This window comes from Gadus macrocephalus, chromosome 16 (genome assembly GCF_031168955.1).
Source record: "Gadus macrocephalus chromosome 16, ASM3116895v1".
Classification (NCBI taxonomy): Eukaryota; Metazoa; Chordata; class Actinopteri; order Gadiformes; family Gadidae; genus Gadus; species Gadus macrocephalus.
Window position 1 is genome coordinate 29,577,572 of NC_082397.1, and position 18,511 is coordinate 29,596,082.

Genomic DNA, 18,511 nt, shown 5'->3' on the forward strand with positions numbered 1-18,511 from the left:
CAGCCCATTAGCCACACACAAGTCTGGATGCACCAAGTAGAACCCCGGACAGACTCCTCTTGACCAGCCATTTTGCATGTGGTGGGACACTTTCTGCAGCAGAGGGTCTTTCACCGTCTCCTGTACGATTTGCTGCAACATGACATCCGACGTTGGAAGCGAAGCAGTCACCATGTTTATGTGTGTTTCAGCATCCTCAGTTGTAGGGCTGACCACCATGTCACTGCTTGGTGCTGGTGCTGGTGATAAAGCACCTGCCAGCACAATATATTTTCCCGGTGTGTAAATCAGCTTAAAGTCATAACGCTGCAACGCTAACATCAGGCGCTGAATTCTGGGTGACATGTCACTGAGGTTTTTTTTTCTGATAGAGATGAGCGGTTTGTGGTCAGTCTCTGCCGTATAGGTTGGTAATCCATACACATAACTGTGAAACTTTCCGAAGCCAATCACTAGACCCAAAGTCTCTTTTTCTATCTGTGCACAGCGTTGCTCGGTCTCTGTCATTGATCTTGACGCATATGCTACAGGTTGCCATTTGTCTCCATTCATTTGGAGCAGCGCAGCTCCCAAGCCATCTTTCGAGGCATCCGTGGAGATTTTCGTTGGTTTTGATGTGTCAAAGAATGTGAGGACTGGTTCCATAGTTACAGTGTCCTTTAATTGTTTCCACTCTTTCTCATGTCGAGCAGTCCAATTAAACACTGTGTTGTGCTGTAGCAATTCACTGAGACATGCTGTCTTGGAGGTAAGATTAAGAATGAATTTTCCCAGGAAGTTGATCATTCCCATGGCTCTCAAGACACCTTTTTGTCAGTGGGGGCAGGCATATCCAATATGGCTTGCACTTTTGACTGGTCAGGTTCCACCCCATCACTTGTGACCTTGTCTCCCAAGAAGTTCATCTCTGTGACTCCAAAGAGGCACTTGTCTCTATTCAGTTTTAGTCCACTCTTTTTGACTCTCTGTTAGAGTTTCTCCAGTCTTTCATCATAGTGTTGTCTTGTAGACTCTGGTGCCTTCCAGACCCTCTATTATGGACTCCATAGCTCATTGGAAGATCTCTGGCGCTGATTTAATGCCAAACGGGAGCCTCAAGAAACAGTAACGCCCAAATGGTGTGTTAAAGGTAGTGTACCTGCTGCTTTCTGGGTCCAGCCTCAGCTGCCAAAACCCCTGTGAAGCATCTAGTTTGCTAAAAAGCTTAGCATTAGCCATTTCACTCATTATCTCTTCTCTTTTTGGAATCTGATAATGCTCTCTTCTAATATTTTCATTTAGATCTTTGGGATCAAGGCAGACTCTTAGAGCGCCTGTGTTCTTTTTCTTGACACAAGTAATGGAGTTCACCCAATCCGTGGGCTCTTCCACTCGCTCAATGACACCCAGTTGAGTCATTCTCTCAAGATCTTTTTTCAAGCCAGCCCCGAGTGGTGCAGGCACTCTCCTTGGGGCATGCACTACAGGCACGGCATCATCCTTGAGATGAATTTTGTAAGTGTAAGGTAATGTCCCATGTCCTTTGAAGACCGAAGAGAATTAATTGACAATGTTTGAACTTCCCTCACACTGTTGGTGTTCCAGTTGTTTGCCTTGTTTGACCACTGTCAGGCTGTCAGTGTTTATCTGATAGATCCTCTTTACTAGTCCTAGGTCCTCAGATGCTTTCTCTCCTAAGAGTGACTCGTGTCCATCAGGGACAACGATGAACAGCATGTTATGCAGTTTGCCTTTCACAGTCACTTTAAGTCTGCATGCACCTTTTGTTTGTATTGGTTGGTAATTATAAGCCTTCAGAGGTGTGACCTTCTCTGTGAATATTTTAGGCTTTTCAGTCAGTGTGTTGAAATCCTTCTCACTGATCAAGTTAGCTTTGGACCCTGTGTCAATTTTAACTGTACTTACAGTTTGATCTGTATTGTTCATTTCTGAGGACTGAAAAGTGACATCATATGCCATGATTTTAATGAAAAATGTGTCACTCAAATCATCGCTGTCATCTGAGTCTTCCTGCACTGTGTGTACACCCTGTCTTTTCTTCTTAGAGAGACACATCCTTGCATAATGATTTTGCCCTTTACATTTTGCACATGTTTTTCCATAGGCAGGACATTGTCTCGGTCTGTGTTTCTCGCCACAACTCTTGCAGGGGAACATTTATTTTTCACTGGTTTTAACCCTGTTATCATTGTTTTTAAATTTGCTCCATGGTTTTCCTTTTGTTGCCACGGCAATCACTGCTACGTCTTCTTCGCGCACTGCTCCATGAGCAGGCTCTCTGAAAGTCAGCACATGTTGTCGTGCTAGCTCACAGCCTTGACATATTGTTATAGCGCTGTGTAACGTGAGTTCTGTTTCCAGGGCTCTCAAGTTTTGAACTGAGTTCAGAGTGAGATTTTAGCGCGGGGGGGGGGGTATGTTAACATGTGACCGCTTACAAATGTGTCCACAAACATGGTGACTAATGTATGATAGTAAGCATTATTGGCCCTTAACACTAATATTCAGAAACAACACTCCCTCAAAAGGCTATTGTTTTAAGCAACACCAGAAGAGGCTATACTTTCCCCTGAACTTTTAAACGTTGCAAACCTGCAGAAACATAAGTATATATATTAATGTGGCATTCATTCCAATGCTTAAAATATATCTGTTGCATTCAGTAGGCCAATGCTGTGGTAAAGTGTGTAAAGTATGACCAAGTGTTTCTTTCTTTTCAATAGATGGAACTTTATCAATCCCCTGTAGGAGAAATTTGTAAATGTTTGTCCCTGTAAAACAATAATGGTAAAAAAAATAATTCCAAAACATGACGGTAATCAAGTAAGTCAAACCGTCCAATCCGAAGGCTCTTCTTAACCACTCCCCCTTTCTCACTTCCACCAATGTAAAGTGAACAGAACTGAGTAGGGGAGGGCGTAGCCTAACAAGTTTTTGAACGACCCAGGGAAACGCAACGCAAATTCAATGTGAACATGTATGAGGCTTTGATAAAATCCCCTACGATTTTTTTAGTGTCTCCAAAATAGGGCATGGCCGGGCAAAAGAGGACGTCTGGTTACCCTACGCACGGGAAACCCATTTGATTCCTACCTGTTCCACTGTTAAATAACGGCCCAAATTGGCGGGCGCTATCCTGGTAATTTCTCTGCGTGAGAAATACGAAGTGTGGCGTGAGAGCGTGTGCATGGGCTGAATTGCGTGTGTCTCACGCGAATGCGTGAGACTTGAGAGCTCTGTGTTTCTCTAAAGAGTTTCTCCCGGAGCCTCTTCTCATTTGTTCCAAACACAATTTGGTCTCTTATCATGGAGTCTCTGAGATCACCAAAATTACAGGACTGAGCTTTAATCTTGAAGTCAGTAAGAAAAGTATCAAAAGACTCACCCTGGTGCTGTAGGCGTGAGCGAAAGACGTACCTCTCTGTTACGTCTCCAGGATGTTAGCTTGCTACGTCTAGGGGGGGAGTAGGGGAACCATAACACATGTTACTGTTAGACTGACTGGGAGAACAACAAAGCAGGGCACAACAGCAAACTAGGTACATAAGTGTATTTATTTGGCGAGCGTTCCGCCAAGGGGAATAGAGAACTATAAGCGGAGCCAAATCAAAGAAAACAAGATAAAGTGACAACTAACTAGTGCACACATACAACCTAGCTAATACATACAGAGGGTGGCCCCGCTTCTAACCTGATGTGATAACAGAGTAAATCTACGTGATGGTAGTGTAAACCCAAGGGTATCTTACCAATTCACCTAAACCCCTATGGCATCTCAAAAACAAAAGGCAACAACATGACACAGCCAACACACAGGCAGACAATGGCGTTTTTCAATGGAGACCAACAGGTGCAAGTTATCAAGGCCTGATGACTCTGACATGCCAACAGACAGCTCCCAGATTGGACAGGGGGTTGGACGATGGTGGAGGAACAGTCAATGGCGTGAGACCTACAGAGAACGAGAGGGGAGACACAGGAAAACAACCACACACGTAACACCCCCACCCATAAGAGCAAACATCACACACGAGAAAGGGCATCCGCACACATGTTCTCGGAGCCCTTCTTGTGACGAATCACCAGGTTGTACCCCTGCACAATCAGCGCCCACCGCATGAGGCACTGATTCTGATTATGCCTCCGGTGGAGAAATACCAGTAGATTGTGATCCGTGAAGACCACAATAGGCCTAGAACTCGATCCCAAATAAACTTCAAAAAACTGGAGCGCATCAGCAAAGCCAGAGCTTCCTGTCGATAGTAGAATACCGTGTCTGGCACTCATTGAACTTCCGTAAGAAGTAGCAGACTGGATGGTCCAGACCGATGGAATCCTCCTGGATAGGAACGGCACCGGCACCTACATTACATGCGTCTACCTCCATCTTAAATGGCTTCTCAAAGTCAGGAGCCACCAGAACAGGGGTACTACATAGCAGAGCCTTAACGGAAGCAAAAGCGTGTTGGCAATCTGGAGACCACGCAAACGGGACAAAGGGGCTCAACAGACTGGTCAGCGGGGCGACAACAGAGGAAAAATTCCTACAGAAACCACGATAGTAACCAGCCATACCCAAGAAGCGGCGCAGCTCACGCCGGGTGGTGGGCACGGGGAAGGCAGTGATAGCAGTCACCTTAGCCTCCACGGGGCGCACTTCACAACCTCAAACCCGTTTACCAAGGTAAGTAACGGTAGCCCTACCGAACTCACATTTTGCCAAATGCAGCGCCAAGGACGCACCTCGCCAAACGCTGGAACACTGTTGTCAAGGTATTTACATGATACAACTTAAGCATGTTGACATGGCAAATTCTTGACTTGCGCCTCCGATCTGGGGTCTGTATAACATAATCTGTGTCACTCAACTTCCATCCCACACAATAAGGACCGGAGAAACGGGCAGAGAGAGAGGATCCGGGAATGGGCAGCAGAACTAGAACCGGGTCACCTGTCTGCAGTGAACGTGGGACAGCCTTCTCATTATACTGCTCCAGTGCAGAATCTATCTTTTGCATAGCAACCAGCTTATTACAAGTTATCGGTAGAGGCAATGGGTCGAGACTAAGGCCAGCACACTCAACGGCACTGTTCTTATCAGGCTGTGGAGGGGGCACAGGGGTAGAACCAGTAACCTCATTTACGTGCGAAACTGACTTGCGAAACTGAGTGGTGGGAGAGGTAGCAAACACATGAGCGGGCTTGTGGGTCAGTACAAACTCGTCCGCTAACACAGCAGCCTGGGACAGTGACATCACTTTTTGCTCATTCAAGTATGTTACTATTCGTTCGGATATACTATTCTTAAATTCCTCCAGCAGGACTAATTCTCGAAGAGAGGAAAAATCTGTAGTTTAGTGGCGGTGCACCACCGATCAAACAAGGTGGCCTTCTCTCGAGCAAACTCCACAACCACACACGTAACACTCTCGTACGTTTCATTTTTCTTTGATAGACAGTGCTCGTCAAATTTCTTCAAGACTTCATCAAACTTGTCATTGTCCTCAGGTTGAGCATACACAAAAGTGTTGAAGACCTCTATTGCGTCTGTGCCGGCGACGGTGAGCAGCATGGCTATTTTTCTTTCATCTGCCAGTCGATCCACTCCGACAGCTGCAATATACAGCAGAAACTGCTGTTTGAAAGCCCTCCAACTTGCATCTACGTTTCCAGTCAGCTTTAGCGGACTTGGCGGTTTCATTGCAACCATAATGTTGTGTTGCTTCTTATTCTTGACCCTACTCCTGGTACCATGTAATGTTCTTATTCATCTATAAATAAAACATCATGAATAGAACTTGTGCTAGCTTCGGCTAACTGTTTTAATATGAACTCCTTCCATGTACTTTCCCTCTGCGGTACAACATACAGTCAATCCAGCATCTGTTGATGTTAGAGCACAACCTAGTGTCAGCTCCTTTGTTAGCACTTATCATTACACGGAGTGGCTGTAACTCTGCACCACGGCTGAATTTCGGGAACGTTTTTGAATACTGCGTTATGCCGCGTTTCCACTGCAGGGTGCGGTACGGTTCGGTTCGCCTCAGTCCAGTAGGGAGGGGGTGGTATAGCCCAGCTCAGTTCAGAGGTCGCGTTTCCACCGCCGACAGTACCCTTTGTGGTAGGACGGATGTCGATCGCCGCGGCAGCTACGCAAACATCGTGACAGTGCGACACAGTGTAGCCTGCTCAATAAAAACAATGGAAAAGTTGAACGCGACACATTAAACCAAGAACTACCATGGAAGTCGTCCAGCAACCGTTCCTGGCTTTTATGCTTTTCACATGGCAGTTAATCAACTTCCGAATGCAAGCTTTGTTTCATAATAATAATACCTCGAGGCTACTGTTTGTTTGTTTTTATCCCCACGTTGCCCGGAAGTGACGATTCTGTCGACCAATCAACGGAGGGGGTTTGTAGCTCGAATTTTCCGGTACCCTTTCAGGCGTCTCGTCTCGTTTTCAGTACCCCAACAGAGGAGTACTGACAACGAGGGAAAAACTAGTACGGCTCAGTCCGGGTCATGCCCACTTTTGGCGGTGGAAACGCAATCCGTACCGCAGCTTTGTGAACCGAACCGTACCGCACCCTGCAGTGGAAACGCGGCATTAGTGGCCCACTAATACCTATATTAAAGCATCCATAAAATAGCATGTCATGGCACCTTTAAATGTGATGCATGCCTCCGAATCGTGTGATGGGTCCTATCAGCTGCGTTTTTGGGGATAAAATAAGAGCGATGACATGACAGTAGTCATCGCTCTTATTTTATCCCCAAAAATATATAATAATATAATAATAATAATTTTCTAATAATAATTAACACACCGTTGGTCTCCCACCATATGCACTGTCATCAGCACAAATGATCTGTCCCTAAAAGTTAAAATCCACCATCCCCCTGTCTTTTTTTACAACTCGACCACTGATAAATAGGTCTGAAGTCTATTGTTGACGTTATCCAGGGATGGGTCAGAAGTGATCTGACTGTAAAGAATAAGAGTGAGCTGTATGGCGCATTCTGAATAATTCCTTTGTTTCCTTGAATCGTTATCAAGTCAATTGTTGAAACGTAATCATTGAACGGGATTCGTTGGGAAGAATATCATCAAAATGACGAAGTGTTCATAATGTCCAACACGTGACCGCTGGAGGACAGGTTGACGTCACGGAAGCTGTCACTGCGGTGACGGCGTCTGAGCATGCGCAGTATGCCGACTGTGTTGACAGCTGTGTTGTCAGGTTTCTATTGACTCTTTATACTCCTGATCGGAACTCCATAGTTGGAGGATAATGGCCGGGACAGCGCTAAAAAGACTCATGGCGGAGTATAAACGTGAGTTAATGTTATTACGTTATGTTATAAGGTTACCGTACCCTGTTAACTCTGCTAGCGTCACAGTAGCTAACTCTGCTAGCGTCACAGTAGCTAACTCTGCTAGCATCACAGTAGCTAACCCTACTAGCACCACAGTAGCCAGCCTGGGTCAGTGTTTATTAGAGTCTCCTCCACTCTGGTTGCATGGCAACTATTAAACACGTTTGCTAACAGACATGCCAGCTGTGCGTGGAAGTGGACCAGAGGCAACAATAACGAGTTATAACACGTTATGTGTTATAACACGTTACCTCTTAACTCTACTTGATGACTCTTCTTCAGTCTACTTAGTTGATGTGTCCTCGTCAGTCTACTGGATGAGTCCTACAGTCTACTTGATGGGTCCTCATCATGTGTTCTTTGTGTTCCTCAGAGCTGACCCTGAACCCCCCAGAAGGCATCGTGGCAGGTGAGAGAGCGGCTGTGGTTAGCCAAACTGTTTTATATATTCACCAATGTTCTACAAATGGAATACACTCAATCCACTGTGATTTATTTTTGTATTGTGACCACAACTTATAGAAAGCTTCAACTTAAACTGAAACCATTTATGTGGCATCAAATTTTTTCATGTAAAGCTGTAAACCAAAATATGTCATCATGTTTCCTACATGACATCATGCTTTATATTTATCTGTAAACCAACGTGTTTGTGTCTAGGTCCGGCCAATGAGGAGAACTTCTTTGAGTGGGAAGCTCTGATCATGTAAGTTACTACCATCTCGAGATTTGAGGTTCAGATCGGGCCTGGACCTGGTCCAGGACGCTGCCACTAGGCCGGAACCTCTCCACTGAAGCCCTTATTCCACCTCCAGACCGCTTATTCCTTTTAAATCCAGGGTCAAAACATTTTAATCTTCAAGGCTTGGATTTTATCTGGTTGGATTTGTGCCTGGAATTTGTCTCTTTTATCCGTGTTCAGTGATGCTTATTTGTAGTTTTGATTCTCATCGTGATTTTACTCACCTGCTCTGAGCTGTACGGCACTTTGGTCAACCAACGTGCTTTAGAAATAAACTCACGGACACACATAGCTATAAAGCTCTAACTGTAACTCTGAAGTATTGAAGTTAGAATCCATTAACGTTGGTTAAATTCTCTATTCATCAGTCTGGTCAGGCAACACAGACAGCAGAAGACACAGGTCAGATATTGTCAGCATATTCAACAGAAGAAAGGTTGATCTATTTCAGCTAGCTTCATTATGAAGTCTGAAGGTCTCACCTCTGATTGACTCTGGTATCGTTATTGTGCAGGTACAATGTGTGACCACTAGGTGTCTCTCCTCCCCTGCCGTTAGTTGAACACAGAGTAGAAACGTCTTCATGTGTGTCTATAGTTCCTCTTGTATTTTCTGATCTGGTCTGCATCAGTAGGTCCTAACCTTTGCCTTCCGGTGGACCAATTAATATCAACCTGACGCCGGGATTCCACCGCACGCGTTACGGCCGCGTTACGGCTGCGGCACGGAACGGCTGCGACTTTGCCCTGCTTGCATTTCCACCGGGCGCGTTACGGCAGCGCAACGCTGCCTTGCGAGCCAGCCGTAATCACGCGAGATCACGAGATCACTCGTTAATCCTAAAGCTAATGTACTCAACTTCCACTCCAAAAATGACTGCAATTAAATGCCACGCTTTGTTCTTCCGGCCATTGTCCTTATAAAAAGGATGATAAATGATACATAAATGACTTCATGTTGCTGAACTTCGACAATCCCAACTTTACATCAACATTATTACGTCATGACCGGTGGCACCAGGTCAGCAGTCAATCAATCAAAGGATCTCAGAGGGTCGGCAACATGGACGACGAGAGACTCATTGTCGAAGTTCAGCAACATGAAGTCATTTATTTACCAAATCATCCTTTTTATAAGGACAATGTCAGAAAGGACCAAGCATTAAATTGCTGGAATTTAATTGCAGTAGTTTTGGGAGTGGAAGGTGAGTACATTAGGTTTAGGATTATCGCGTGATCTCGCGTGAATACGGCTGGCTCGCAAGGCAGCGCTGCGCTGCCGTAATGCGCCCGGTGGAAATGCAAGCAGGGCAGAGTCGCAGCCGTTCCGTGCCGCAGCCGTAACGTTGCCGTAACACGTCCGGTGGAATCCCCGGGTAAGGATAACCTGGTAGAGGCAAAGGAGCAGTCTAAAGGCCTGATTCAACCGGACGCGTTACGGCTGCGGCACGTCTTGGCCGCGGTCACCGCAGCAGATAGGTTCCACTCTAATCAATGAGACCATTTCCACCGGGCGCGGCTGCGGAACGTCTCAGCAGCGTCCCAGGAGCGGCTCGCCGTGCCGCAGTGCTATCATTCCGTAGCATTTCTATTTTTGCCGCAAGCCGTTGCTGAACCGCATCAATTTCAACAGAGCAGATCGAGCAGGGCAGGAAGTGAAAAAGTAAAAGCCATAGAGCATCCGGTCAATTTTCTAAATAAAACACAATACTCAGCTCATGTAGCCTATCACAACTTCACATCAACATTATTACGTCATGACCGGAGGCACCAGCTCAGCAGTCAATCAATCAAAGAGTGTCAGAGGGTCGGCAACATGGACGACGAGAGACTCATTGTCGAAGTTTTGCAACATGAAGTCATTTATGTACCAAATCATCCTTTTTATAAGGGCAATGGCAGGAAGAACAAAGCGTGGCATTTAATTGCAGTCGTTTTGGGAGTGGAAGTTGAGTACATTAGCTTTAGGATTATCGCGTGATCTCGTGATCTCGCGTGAATACGGCTGACTCGCAAGACAGCGTTGCGCTACCGTAACGCACCCGGTGGAAATGCAAGCAGGGCAAAGCCGCAGCCGTTCCGTGCCGCGGCCGTAACGCGTGCGGTGGAAACAGGCCTTAATAAAGAAGGCCATGGCCAATGGGAAGAGTGGAAAGAAAAAAGTGTTTAATTATGAAACGCCAACTATTAAATTGCAAAATTATTATTTTTTAAATAATAAAAAGTTATAATACTATATTTACTCCAGGATATCATAATATTAATGTATTTATTTTCAATGATTTATATATATTTTTGTATTTATTGTAAATTTAATGATTATTGCCAGAGGTTGCTAGACCTCTGGCAATAAGCAAAATGAACTGATCTATGTCCCAATCTTTCTTTCTCACTGTCTGTTTACCTCACTGTGTATCTGTCTGCCTACTTGACTTTCTCCCTGTCTGTCTGTCGTACTCCATGTCTGTTTACCTAACTGTCTGGTCCGCCTATCGGTCTTTCTCCCTCCCTGGCTGTCTGGCTGTCCTTCTGTGTGTCTCCCTGTCTGTCTGTGTGTGTGTCTCCCTTCCTGTCTCCCTGTGGGTCTGTCTGTGTGTGTGTGTCTCCCTCCCTGTCTGTGTGTGCGTCTCCCTTCCTGTATCCCTATGGGTATTTTTGTGGGTCTGTCTGTGTGTGTGTTTCCCTCCCTTTCGGTCCGTTTGTGTCTGTCCCCCGTCCCTTTCTGTCTCCATCCCTGTCGTCTGTGTGTGTGTCTGTCTCCCTGTTTGTGGGTATGTGTGTGTGCCTCCCTCCCTGTCTGTCTCCTTCCCTGTCTGTCTCCAGGGGTCCTGAGGACACGTGTTTTGAAGGAGGAGTGTTTCCTGCTGTCCTCAGTTTCCCGTCTGACTACCCCCTCAGCCCCCCCAAGATGAGGTTTATCTGTGACATGTTCCACCCCAATAGTAAGTACTGGTCCCCCCTCACAAGGACTGGTAGACGATACAGAGTACTGGTCCCCACTACAAGGACTAGTAGATGATACAGAGTACTGGTCCCCCCTCACAAGGACTGGTAGACGATACAGAGTACTGGTCCCCACTACAAGGACTAGTAGATGATACAGAGTACTGGTCCCCCCTCACAAGGACTGGTAGACGATACAGAGTACTGGTATACCCGCTACAAGGACAAGTAGAAGATACAGAGTAATGGTATCCCCTCATCAAGGACTAGTAGATGATACAGAGTACTGGTACACCCTCACAAGGACTGGTAGACGATACAGAGTACTGGTACACACTCAAAAAGACTGGAAGACCATACTTGGGTTTGGTTTAGGTGTGATCGTGATCCGACTGTAGGAAGCAAAACCAATCCTTTGTTGGTAGTCTAGTTATATCCAGAAACAATAATAATCAGCCAGGCTTTTTGGGATCTTTTCGAAGATAAATATAAATCTGGTCCGACATAGATGAGCATTCAGGGCTAATCTAAATCTGGTCAAACTACTATTTGAAGCAGTTGATGGTGGTCGCACCAAACTGACATTTTCAACAATTCAGTGAATGCTGGAACTGATAGGAACCCTAGTACAAGCCTGGGGACCATGGATGTGTGGTTGTGGGCAGTAGTGATAATGATCTCCTCAGGACCTCTCTGGGCTTCACAGGCTCATTGAAGGATGTCTCTGTTTGTGGATTTTGTCCAACTTGTCCCACTGACGCTCTTTAAAATGTGGATGAACTTTATATTGGACTTGAATATCCATAAACCACAGAAGACAATCATATTACTGGTACCGTGATCCACAAATATGGTGCTTGTGTGCTTTGCAAAATAATATCCACACTTACTTTCAGAACCATATCTTTTTTATGAACTTTGAACTGTGAATCACTTGGATGCTCCTTCCCAGTTCCTGCTGACCTCTCTCTCACAGTAGGGTTCTGTCCACAGTGGCTTCAGGATGTCCACCCTAGATCCATGGGTGCACCTCATAGTTTAGTCCCATGTGTTCCGCAGCCAAACGCATTATACGTACATAGCACACACCTCTGGATGTTGGCGAGCCGATTTACATATTGCCACCTTCCTGCCTTGTTAAGAAAATAACAGTTTGAGTGAAATGTATTGTAAAGGCTAGAAACCTGCATGCTATAATGTTTTTGACATTTTGGAACAACGCATTCAGGGTGCACTCACACTAGGCCATCCGGCCGTGGCCGTGGCCGTTTTCACAGCTAACCGTGCTCAAATCTGCCAGTGTGAGTGTGGCCAGTATGGCCAGGCTAGGCCAACTTGGCCACTTGGGAGAGGTGTGCTGCTACGGTACGGGCCGCCATGGTACAGATGCTAATGAGCCGACCCACGCACGGCTACGCAACCTGAGCTGGATGACGTATAGTCCATGCGATGACCATGGTCATAATAAAGGCGGCGAGCCTTCTTTCCCATTCAACGGTAAACATGGCGTCAAGCGGTTCAACTGTTGGTTCACGTTGGTCCCATAGAGAAGTCGAGTGTCTGTTAGCCATTTGGGCAGACGATACTATTCAGGCAGAGTTGGAGAAGACCTACAAGAAATTCGATGTATTTGGGAGAATCCACAAATCAATGACTTTATTATGGTCCATGCAGCGGACGCTTGGTGATGACGTGTTACGACGTGATGACGTATGTACAAGAGCCTACCGTGGCCCGGCCACAGTTGCGACGGCCAGATGGCCTAGTGTGAGTGCAGGCCAGAGAACAACGGGGCCGGTTGAGCACGGTTAGGTGTGAAAACGGCCAACGGCCACGGCCAGATGGCCTAGTTTGAGTGCACCCTCATAATCTAAGAAATCTGTTCCATCTCATGTGTAATATGTAAGGACATCATGTGTGAGAGATGTCTTGGCATTTGTTCATCGTTGTGTGCAAGTTGTATTGTGTGACGGTTTTTCATCAGTTGGGTTTATGTATGAGCTGCTGTACGACAGGATCACAGAGAATATACCTTTCACTTGAAGGCCCCCCTCGCATACAGGCCACTTTACTGCAGATCACGTTGTTGATATGGTTGACTTGTGCTCCTTCACTCCACCCTCACCCCTTCATTCCACCCTCGCTCCTTCACTCCACCTGTACCCCTTCACTCCACCCTCACTCCTTCCCTCCACCCTCACACTACCCTCAATCCTCATTCCATCCTCCCTTTATCCTCACTCCTCACTCTGGAGCTCCTTCACTCCACCCTCACCCCTCACTCTGGAGCTCCTTCACTCCACCCTCACTCCTCCCTCTGGAGCTCCTTCACTCCACCCTCACTCCTCACTCTGGAGCTCCTTCACTCCACCCTCACTCCTCCCTCTGGAGCTCCTTCACTCCACCCTCACTCTGGAGCTCCTTCACTCCACCCTCACTCCTCACTCTGGAGCTCCTTCACTCCACCCTCACTCCTCCCTCTGGAGCTCCTTCACTCCACCCTTACTCCTCACTCTGGAGCTCCTTCACTCCACCCTCACTCTGGAGCTCCTTCACTCCACCCTCACTCCTCACTCTGGAGCTCCTTCACTCCACCCTCACTCCTCACTCTGGAGCTCCTTCACTCCACCCTCACTCCTCACTCTGGAGCTCCTTCACTCCACCCTCACTCCTCACTCTGGAGCTCCTTCACTTCACCCTCACTCCACCCTCACTCCTCCCTCTGGAGCTCCCTCACTCCACCCTCACTCCTCCCTCTGGAGCTCCCTCACTCCACCCTCACTCCTCCCTCTGGAGCTCCCTCACTCCACCCTCACTCCTCACTCTGGAGCTCCTTCACTCCACCCTCACTCCTCACTCTGGAGCTCCTTCACTCCACCCTCACTCCTCACTCTGGAGCTCCTTCACTCCACCCTCACTCCTCACTCTGGAGCTCCTTCACTTCACCCTCACTCCACCCTCACTCTGGAGTTCGTTCCCTCCACCCTCACTACTCCCTCTGGAGCTCCTTCACTCCACCTTCACTCTTAACTCTGGAGCTCCTTCACTCCACCCTCACTCTTAACTCTGGAGCTCCTTCACTCCACCCTCACTCCTTAACTCCACCCTCACTCCTACCTCACTCCTGACTCACAACCGTTTGGTATTCATCCACAGTGGCGTTAGGATATCCACACATCCTTCCTCCACCATTCCCATACTATGACATCTGTTGGTTTTGTATAGAGGCCACTGTGTAAGCCAATGTGTTCACCTCATGGTCACAAGGTGGGGGCTTGAGTTTTGGAGAAACGAGTATAGCGAGTAGAGTTTAAGAGTATAGTAAAAATTGTGGATTGTGGTAAACATAACGTGATTTTTTTTCTTTTTTTCTCACTTGCTTTAATATCGCATGTCGCATTAACAAGTTTATGCAATTAATCCATCCACATTTTATAGATCTTTAATTTAAACTAAGTTTAAACTTGAAGTTAAACTTGAAGTTCTGTTCTGAAAGTGATTGGAAGACAAGTTTTTTACAAGTAAAAATGTGTAGATCGTGAAATATCATTGTCTATTTCATTTTACAGAGGACATACATCCAAGTATTTGTGGATCGGGGTCTACACACTTGTTGAATTGCATGTCTTCGAAGATCAGCATGTGTTCGGGAGGAGGTGTTTTCTTGTGGCTAGAAAACTATCCACAAAGTATGAGTAGAACACACTGATCAATAAAAATGTCTATCGTTTCATATTATCCTCTATCGTTTATATCGTCTTGTCGCAAATCACACTCTTTACGGTAATATTTTACGTCATTTGGACGACGCTATACATTCTTCCACACGGCACATGAACGCAACACAAACAAACGTGGAGGAGAGTGAACGTGACAATTCTGAATAGGAGAAGGACTCCCACGACCAGCCAAGACAAAGTGAGCTCGTACCTAAAAGAGGGGCTACGAAATAGGCCTTTCCATGTGGTCACTTTATATAAACTACCGAAATTTTCCGACTATAAGACGCCCCCTTTTTTTTCTTATTTTTCGATTCTGCGGCTTGTATAACGGTGCGGCAGAGGACAGCTGATTTGGAACGGAACAACAGCTGTTCGCTTTCAAGGGGAAAAACTAAGGAACTTCAACCTACTTAGGCCTACTAATTAACCTTCAAAAGCTATTAAATCTTCAACAAAATATGCAGATACTGTCAAAATCAGTTCCAGGGAGTATATAGGGATTATTAATGTTGTTTTTGATGGTGTTTTTTTCTGGAACGAGTATTCGAATATTCGCTCGGAAAAACCAACGAGTATTCGAAGCCTGAAAAATGGCATTTGGGCCAGCCCTAATGGTAATTAAACATTAAAACACCTGCGGCTTAGAGTCCAGTGCGGCTTATATATGTACACATCATTCAATTTAGCTGCTGCGGCACTCCGGTGCACCTTATAGTGCGGAAAATACGTTATTTATTCATTGAATTTACAGAAAATGTGCTATATTGTGATATATATCGGAATATGAATGACCTATATCGGGATATGATATTTTGGTCATATCACCCAGCCCTACTGAAGTACAAGTACACACTCTACAGCTCTAGTTGTACACACTACTGTTAGTGTTGTTGTATTCAGGTTACTCGTGTGTCTAGGTACGTGGGATGACATCATGGTTGTAAAGGGTTAGCCTGCAGTTAGCCCTGTGGAGACTGTCATTAAGCAGGTTCCCTGTGCTATGCTAACCATAGGGCCGGTCTGAGCGTGTTCCCGATAAGAGCAAGATGACATGATGACGGTGGTCAGCACCACCGTCATCATCATTACCGGGCCACCTTCACACACCCACAAGGGGGAACACACAGCTCACATTGACAAATGGTCTCCAACCTTCATTCCTGAACATTAGCTCCAGGGGGGTATATCCTGCTCACATCAGATTGTGATGACGTGGTGGTGATGAGGATGGTGATACCGGTGATGATGATTTCATTATATTGATACTGAATAATGTGTTATTGAGCATATTGGATGGCAGGTTGTGAATCTCTTTTAGTGATAATAGACTGTGTTGGAAATGAAGTGCGAGGTTCTTACCTTGTAATTAAATACAGTTGTTTACGGCTCAACATGTATGATTTGTTCCCGCTATTATAAGCAGTGAAGCTGCTCATTATTCTATGGAGAACTTCTTTGCCGTTGCAGTTAAGATATATGCATATCTTTACTGACCTGATGCTGAGGAATCCATTGCTTGCTCTCTCCGCCCGCCAGGCTCTGCCTGTTAGTTCTCTACTGACCAGCCACCACTCATGGGATAGGATCAGGCTGCTCCGTACCTAGTTTAGTCCATCTCGTATATTAACCAGTTAAATGGGTACTTACAATATTCAGTTCTAGTATTGATGATCATGGGAAGGTTCCAGTTCATCTAAAGGGTGTGCATCTCTACAATTACAATTAGGGCATTTAGCAGACGCTTTTATCCAAAGCGACTGACATCGGATAATACACACATTGACACACCGACGGCAGTGTCAACCATGCAAGGCGACAGCCAGCTTGTCAGGATCAGTTAGGGTTAAGTGCCTTGCTTAGGGACACATCAACACTCAGCTAGGAGGAGCTGGGGATCGAACTAGCAAACTGAGCTATGCTGACCCATCTCTAGTACTGATGATCATGGGTATGTTCTAGTTTATCCACAGGGTGTGTATCTCTAGTAGTGATGATCATAGGTATGTTCCAGTTTATCCACAGGGTGTGTATCTCTAGTAGTGATGGTCATGGGTATGTTCCAGTTTATCCAGACGGCCGGGTGTGTATCTCCATCCTGCACGCCCCAGGTGACGACCCCATGGGCTACGAGAGCAGTGCTGAGAGATGGAGCCCAGTCCAGAGTGTGGAGAAGATTCTGCTGTCTGTGGTCAGCATGCTAGCAGGTACCTACCTACCGGTCTGTCTGCCTGTCTGCCTGTCTGTCTGTGGACAGCATGCTAGACGGTCCCCCTCTTGAATGTGTGACTGTCTTTAGAGCCCAACGATGAGAGCGGTGCCAACGTGGACGCGTCTAAGATGTGGAGAGAAGACCGCCTGCAGTTCAACCTGCTGGCCCAGCAGGTGGTCCGCAGGTCCCTGGGCCTCTAGACATGAGGTCATCAGCCTGAGTGCGTGTGCGTTAGTGTGCGTTAGTGTGCGTTAGTGTGTGTGTGTGTGTGTGTGTGTGTGTGTGTGTGTGTTTGTTGAATCATGGACGTCTAGAATTGTGCGTCGCTCAAGAGATATCACTGAACCGGCTCACTAGTCATGACAACCATTAGAGACAACACCACCCGGCCGTGATGGAGCACAAACTGAAGACCATTGATCAATCTTTCTCTCTGTGTGTGTGTGTGTGTGTGTGTGTGTGTGTGTGTGTGTGTGTGTGTGTGTGTGTGTGTGTGTGTGTGTGTGTGTGTGTGTGTGTGTGTGTGTGTGTGTGTGTGTGTGTGTGTGTTAAAGAACTGCTTCAGAGACTCAGTATTAGAGGAGCAGTTTAACTCAAGCCACACCCCTTCCCATTTTGCACCAATGACGACAGAGATACAGCTTTCAATTCATGAGCCTATCGATGGCCCCCATTGTGATGAACTCACCTCTTCATTCAATCAATAAACTAAATGAATACTACAAATACCTCTTACCTCTTTCAGTGTCAGTGGCGGCTGCTGGTCTTTTAAAGAGGGGAAGCTCATTTTTGGCCTACATCAAAATAGTTGTCAAACTGCCATCGTGTGCACCTTACTAGCTGGCTAGTTCACTCCGACCTAGCCAACAGTATAAATTAACGAACTAACGAAACGATATTAATCTCGGAACAAGGAAATGCGGAAAGTATGTTAAACTGAAACAAGGAAATACAATAAATGTGTTAAATTAATAATGGAAGCAATTTCGCCAAGCAAATACCAAGAAATGTGTTTGTCATGAGACTTCACTTGCAAAATCCGCGATGGGACTGAACTCAGATAGTGAAGTGACTGTGTATATCTCAAAATAGCTGTCAATCAAAAAGTGATTCAGACTTTCGACTGATCCTCCAATCATAACGCGGAAGCCCAGCGTCCAGGCTAGCCCAGGCCAGCCCACTGCTCCATCCACCCCCAGAGACGCTGAGCGTCCGGGGGCGGGACAAATCTGGGCATTTATCCAATGACCGTCGAGTTTCGAGGCAATGAAAAAAACTGTTCCATGCAGTCTCATTGAAGTGAATGGACGCTCGGCTTCTACGGTTTAATGCATTGACATTACGGGAATGTATGAGAAGTTAACAAAATCGAGTCAGTCTTGGATAAGATTCTTATCGAACTCGTCTTCGACATGAACGTATTTTAACGAATTTGTAGTCAATGAAATGTTAACACAACAATACATATTTGACAATTTAATGTTCGAAATTTTAGGGGAAGCTGAGCTTCCCTTGCA

General features: G+C 46.1%; 1 protein-coding gene across 1 annotated transcript; it reads left to right on the forward strand.

Annotated features, from left to right (window-relative positions):
* The first annotated feature begins 7,178 nt into the window (after window positions 1-7,178).
* On the forward strand, window positions 7,179-17,729 carry ube2g2 (ubiquitin-conjugating enzyme E2G 2 (UBC7 homolog, yeast)). The gene is made up of 6 exons (XM_060074693.1): window positions 7,179-7,337; window positions 7,753-7,788; window positions 8,040-8,085; window positions 10,944-11,062; window positions 16,849-16,989; window positions 17,082-17,729. The coding sequence occupies exons 1-6, from the start codon at window positions 7,295-7,297 to the stop codon at window positions 17,192-17,194; spliced, it is 498 nt and encodes a 165-aa protein (XP_059930676.1). The 5' UTR covers window positions 7,179-7,294; the 3' UTR covers window positions 17,195-17,729.
* The last annotated feature ends 782 nt before the right edge of the window (window positions 17,730-18,511 follow it).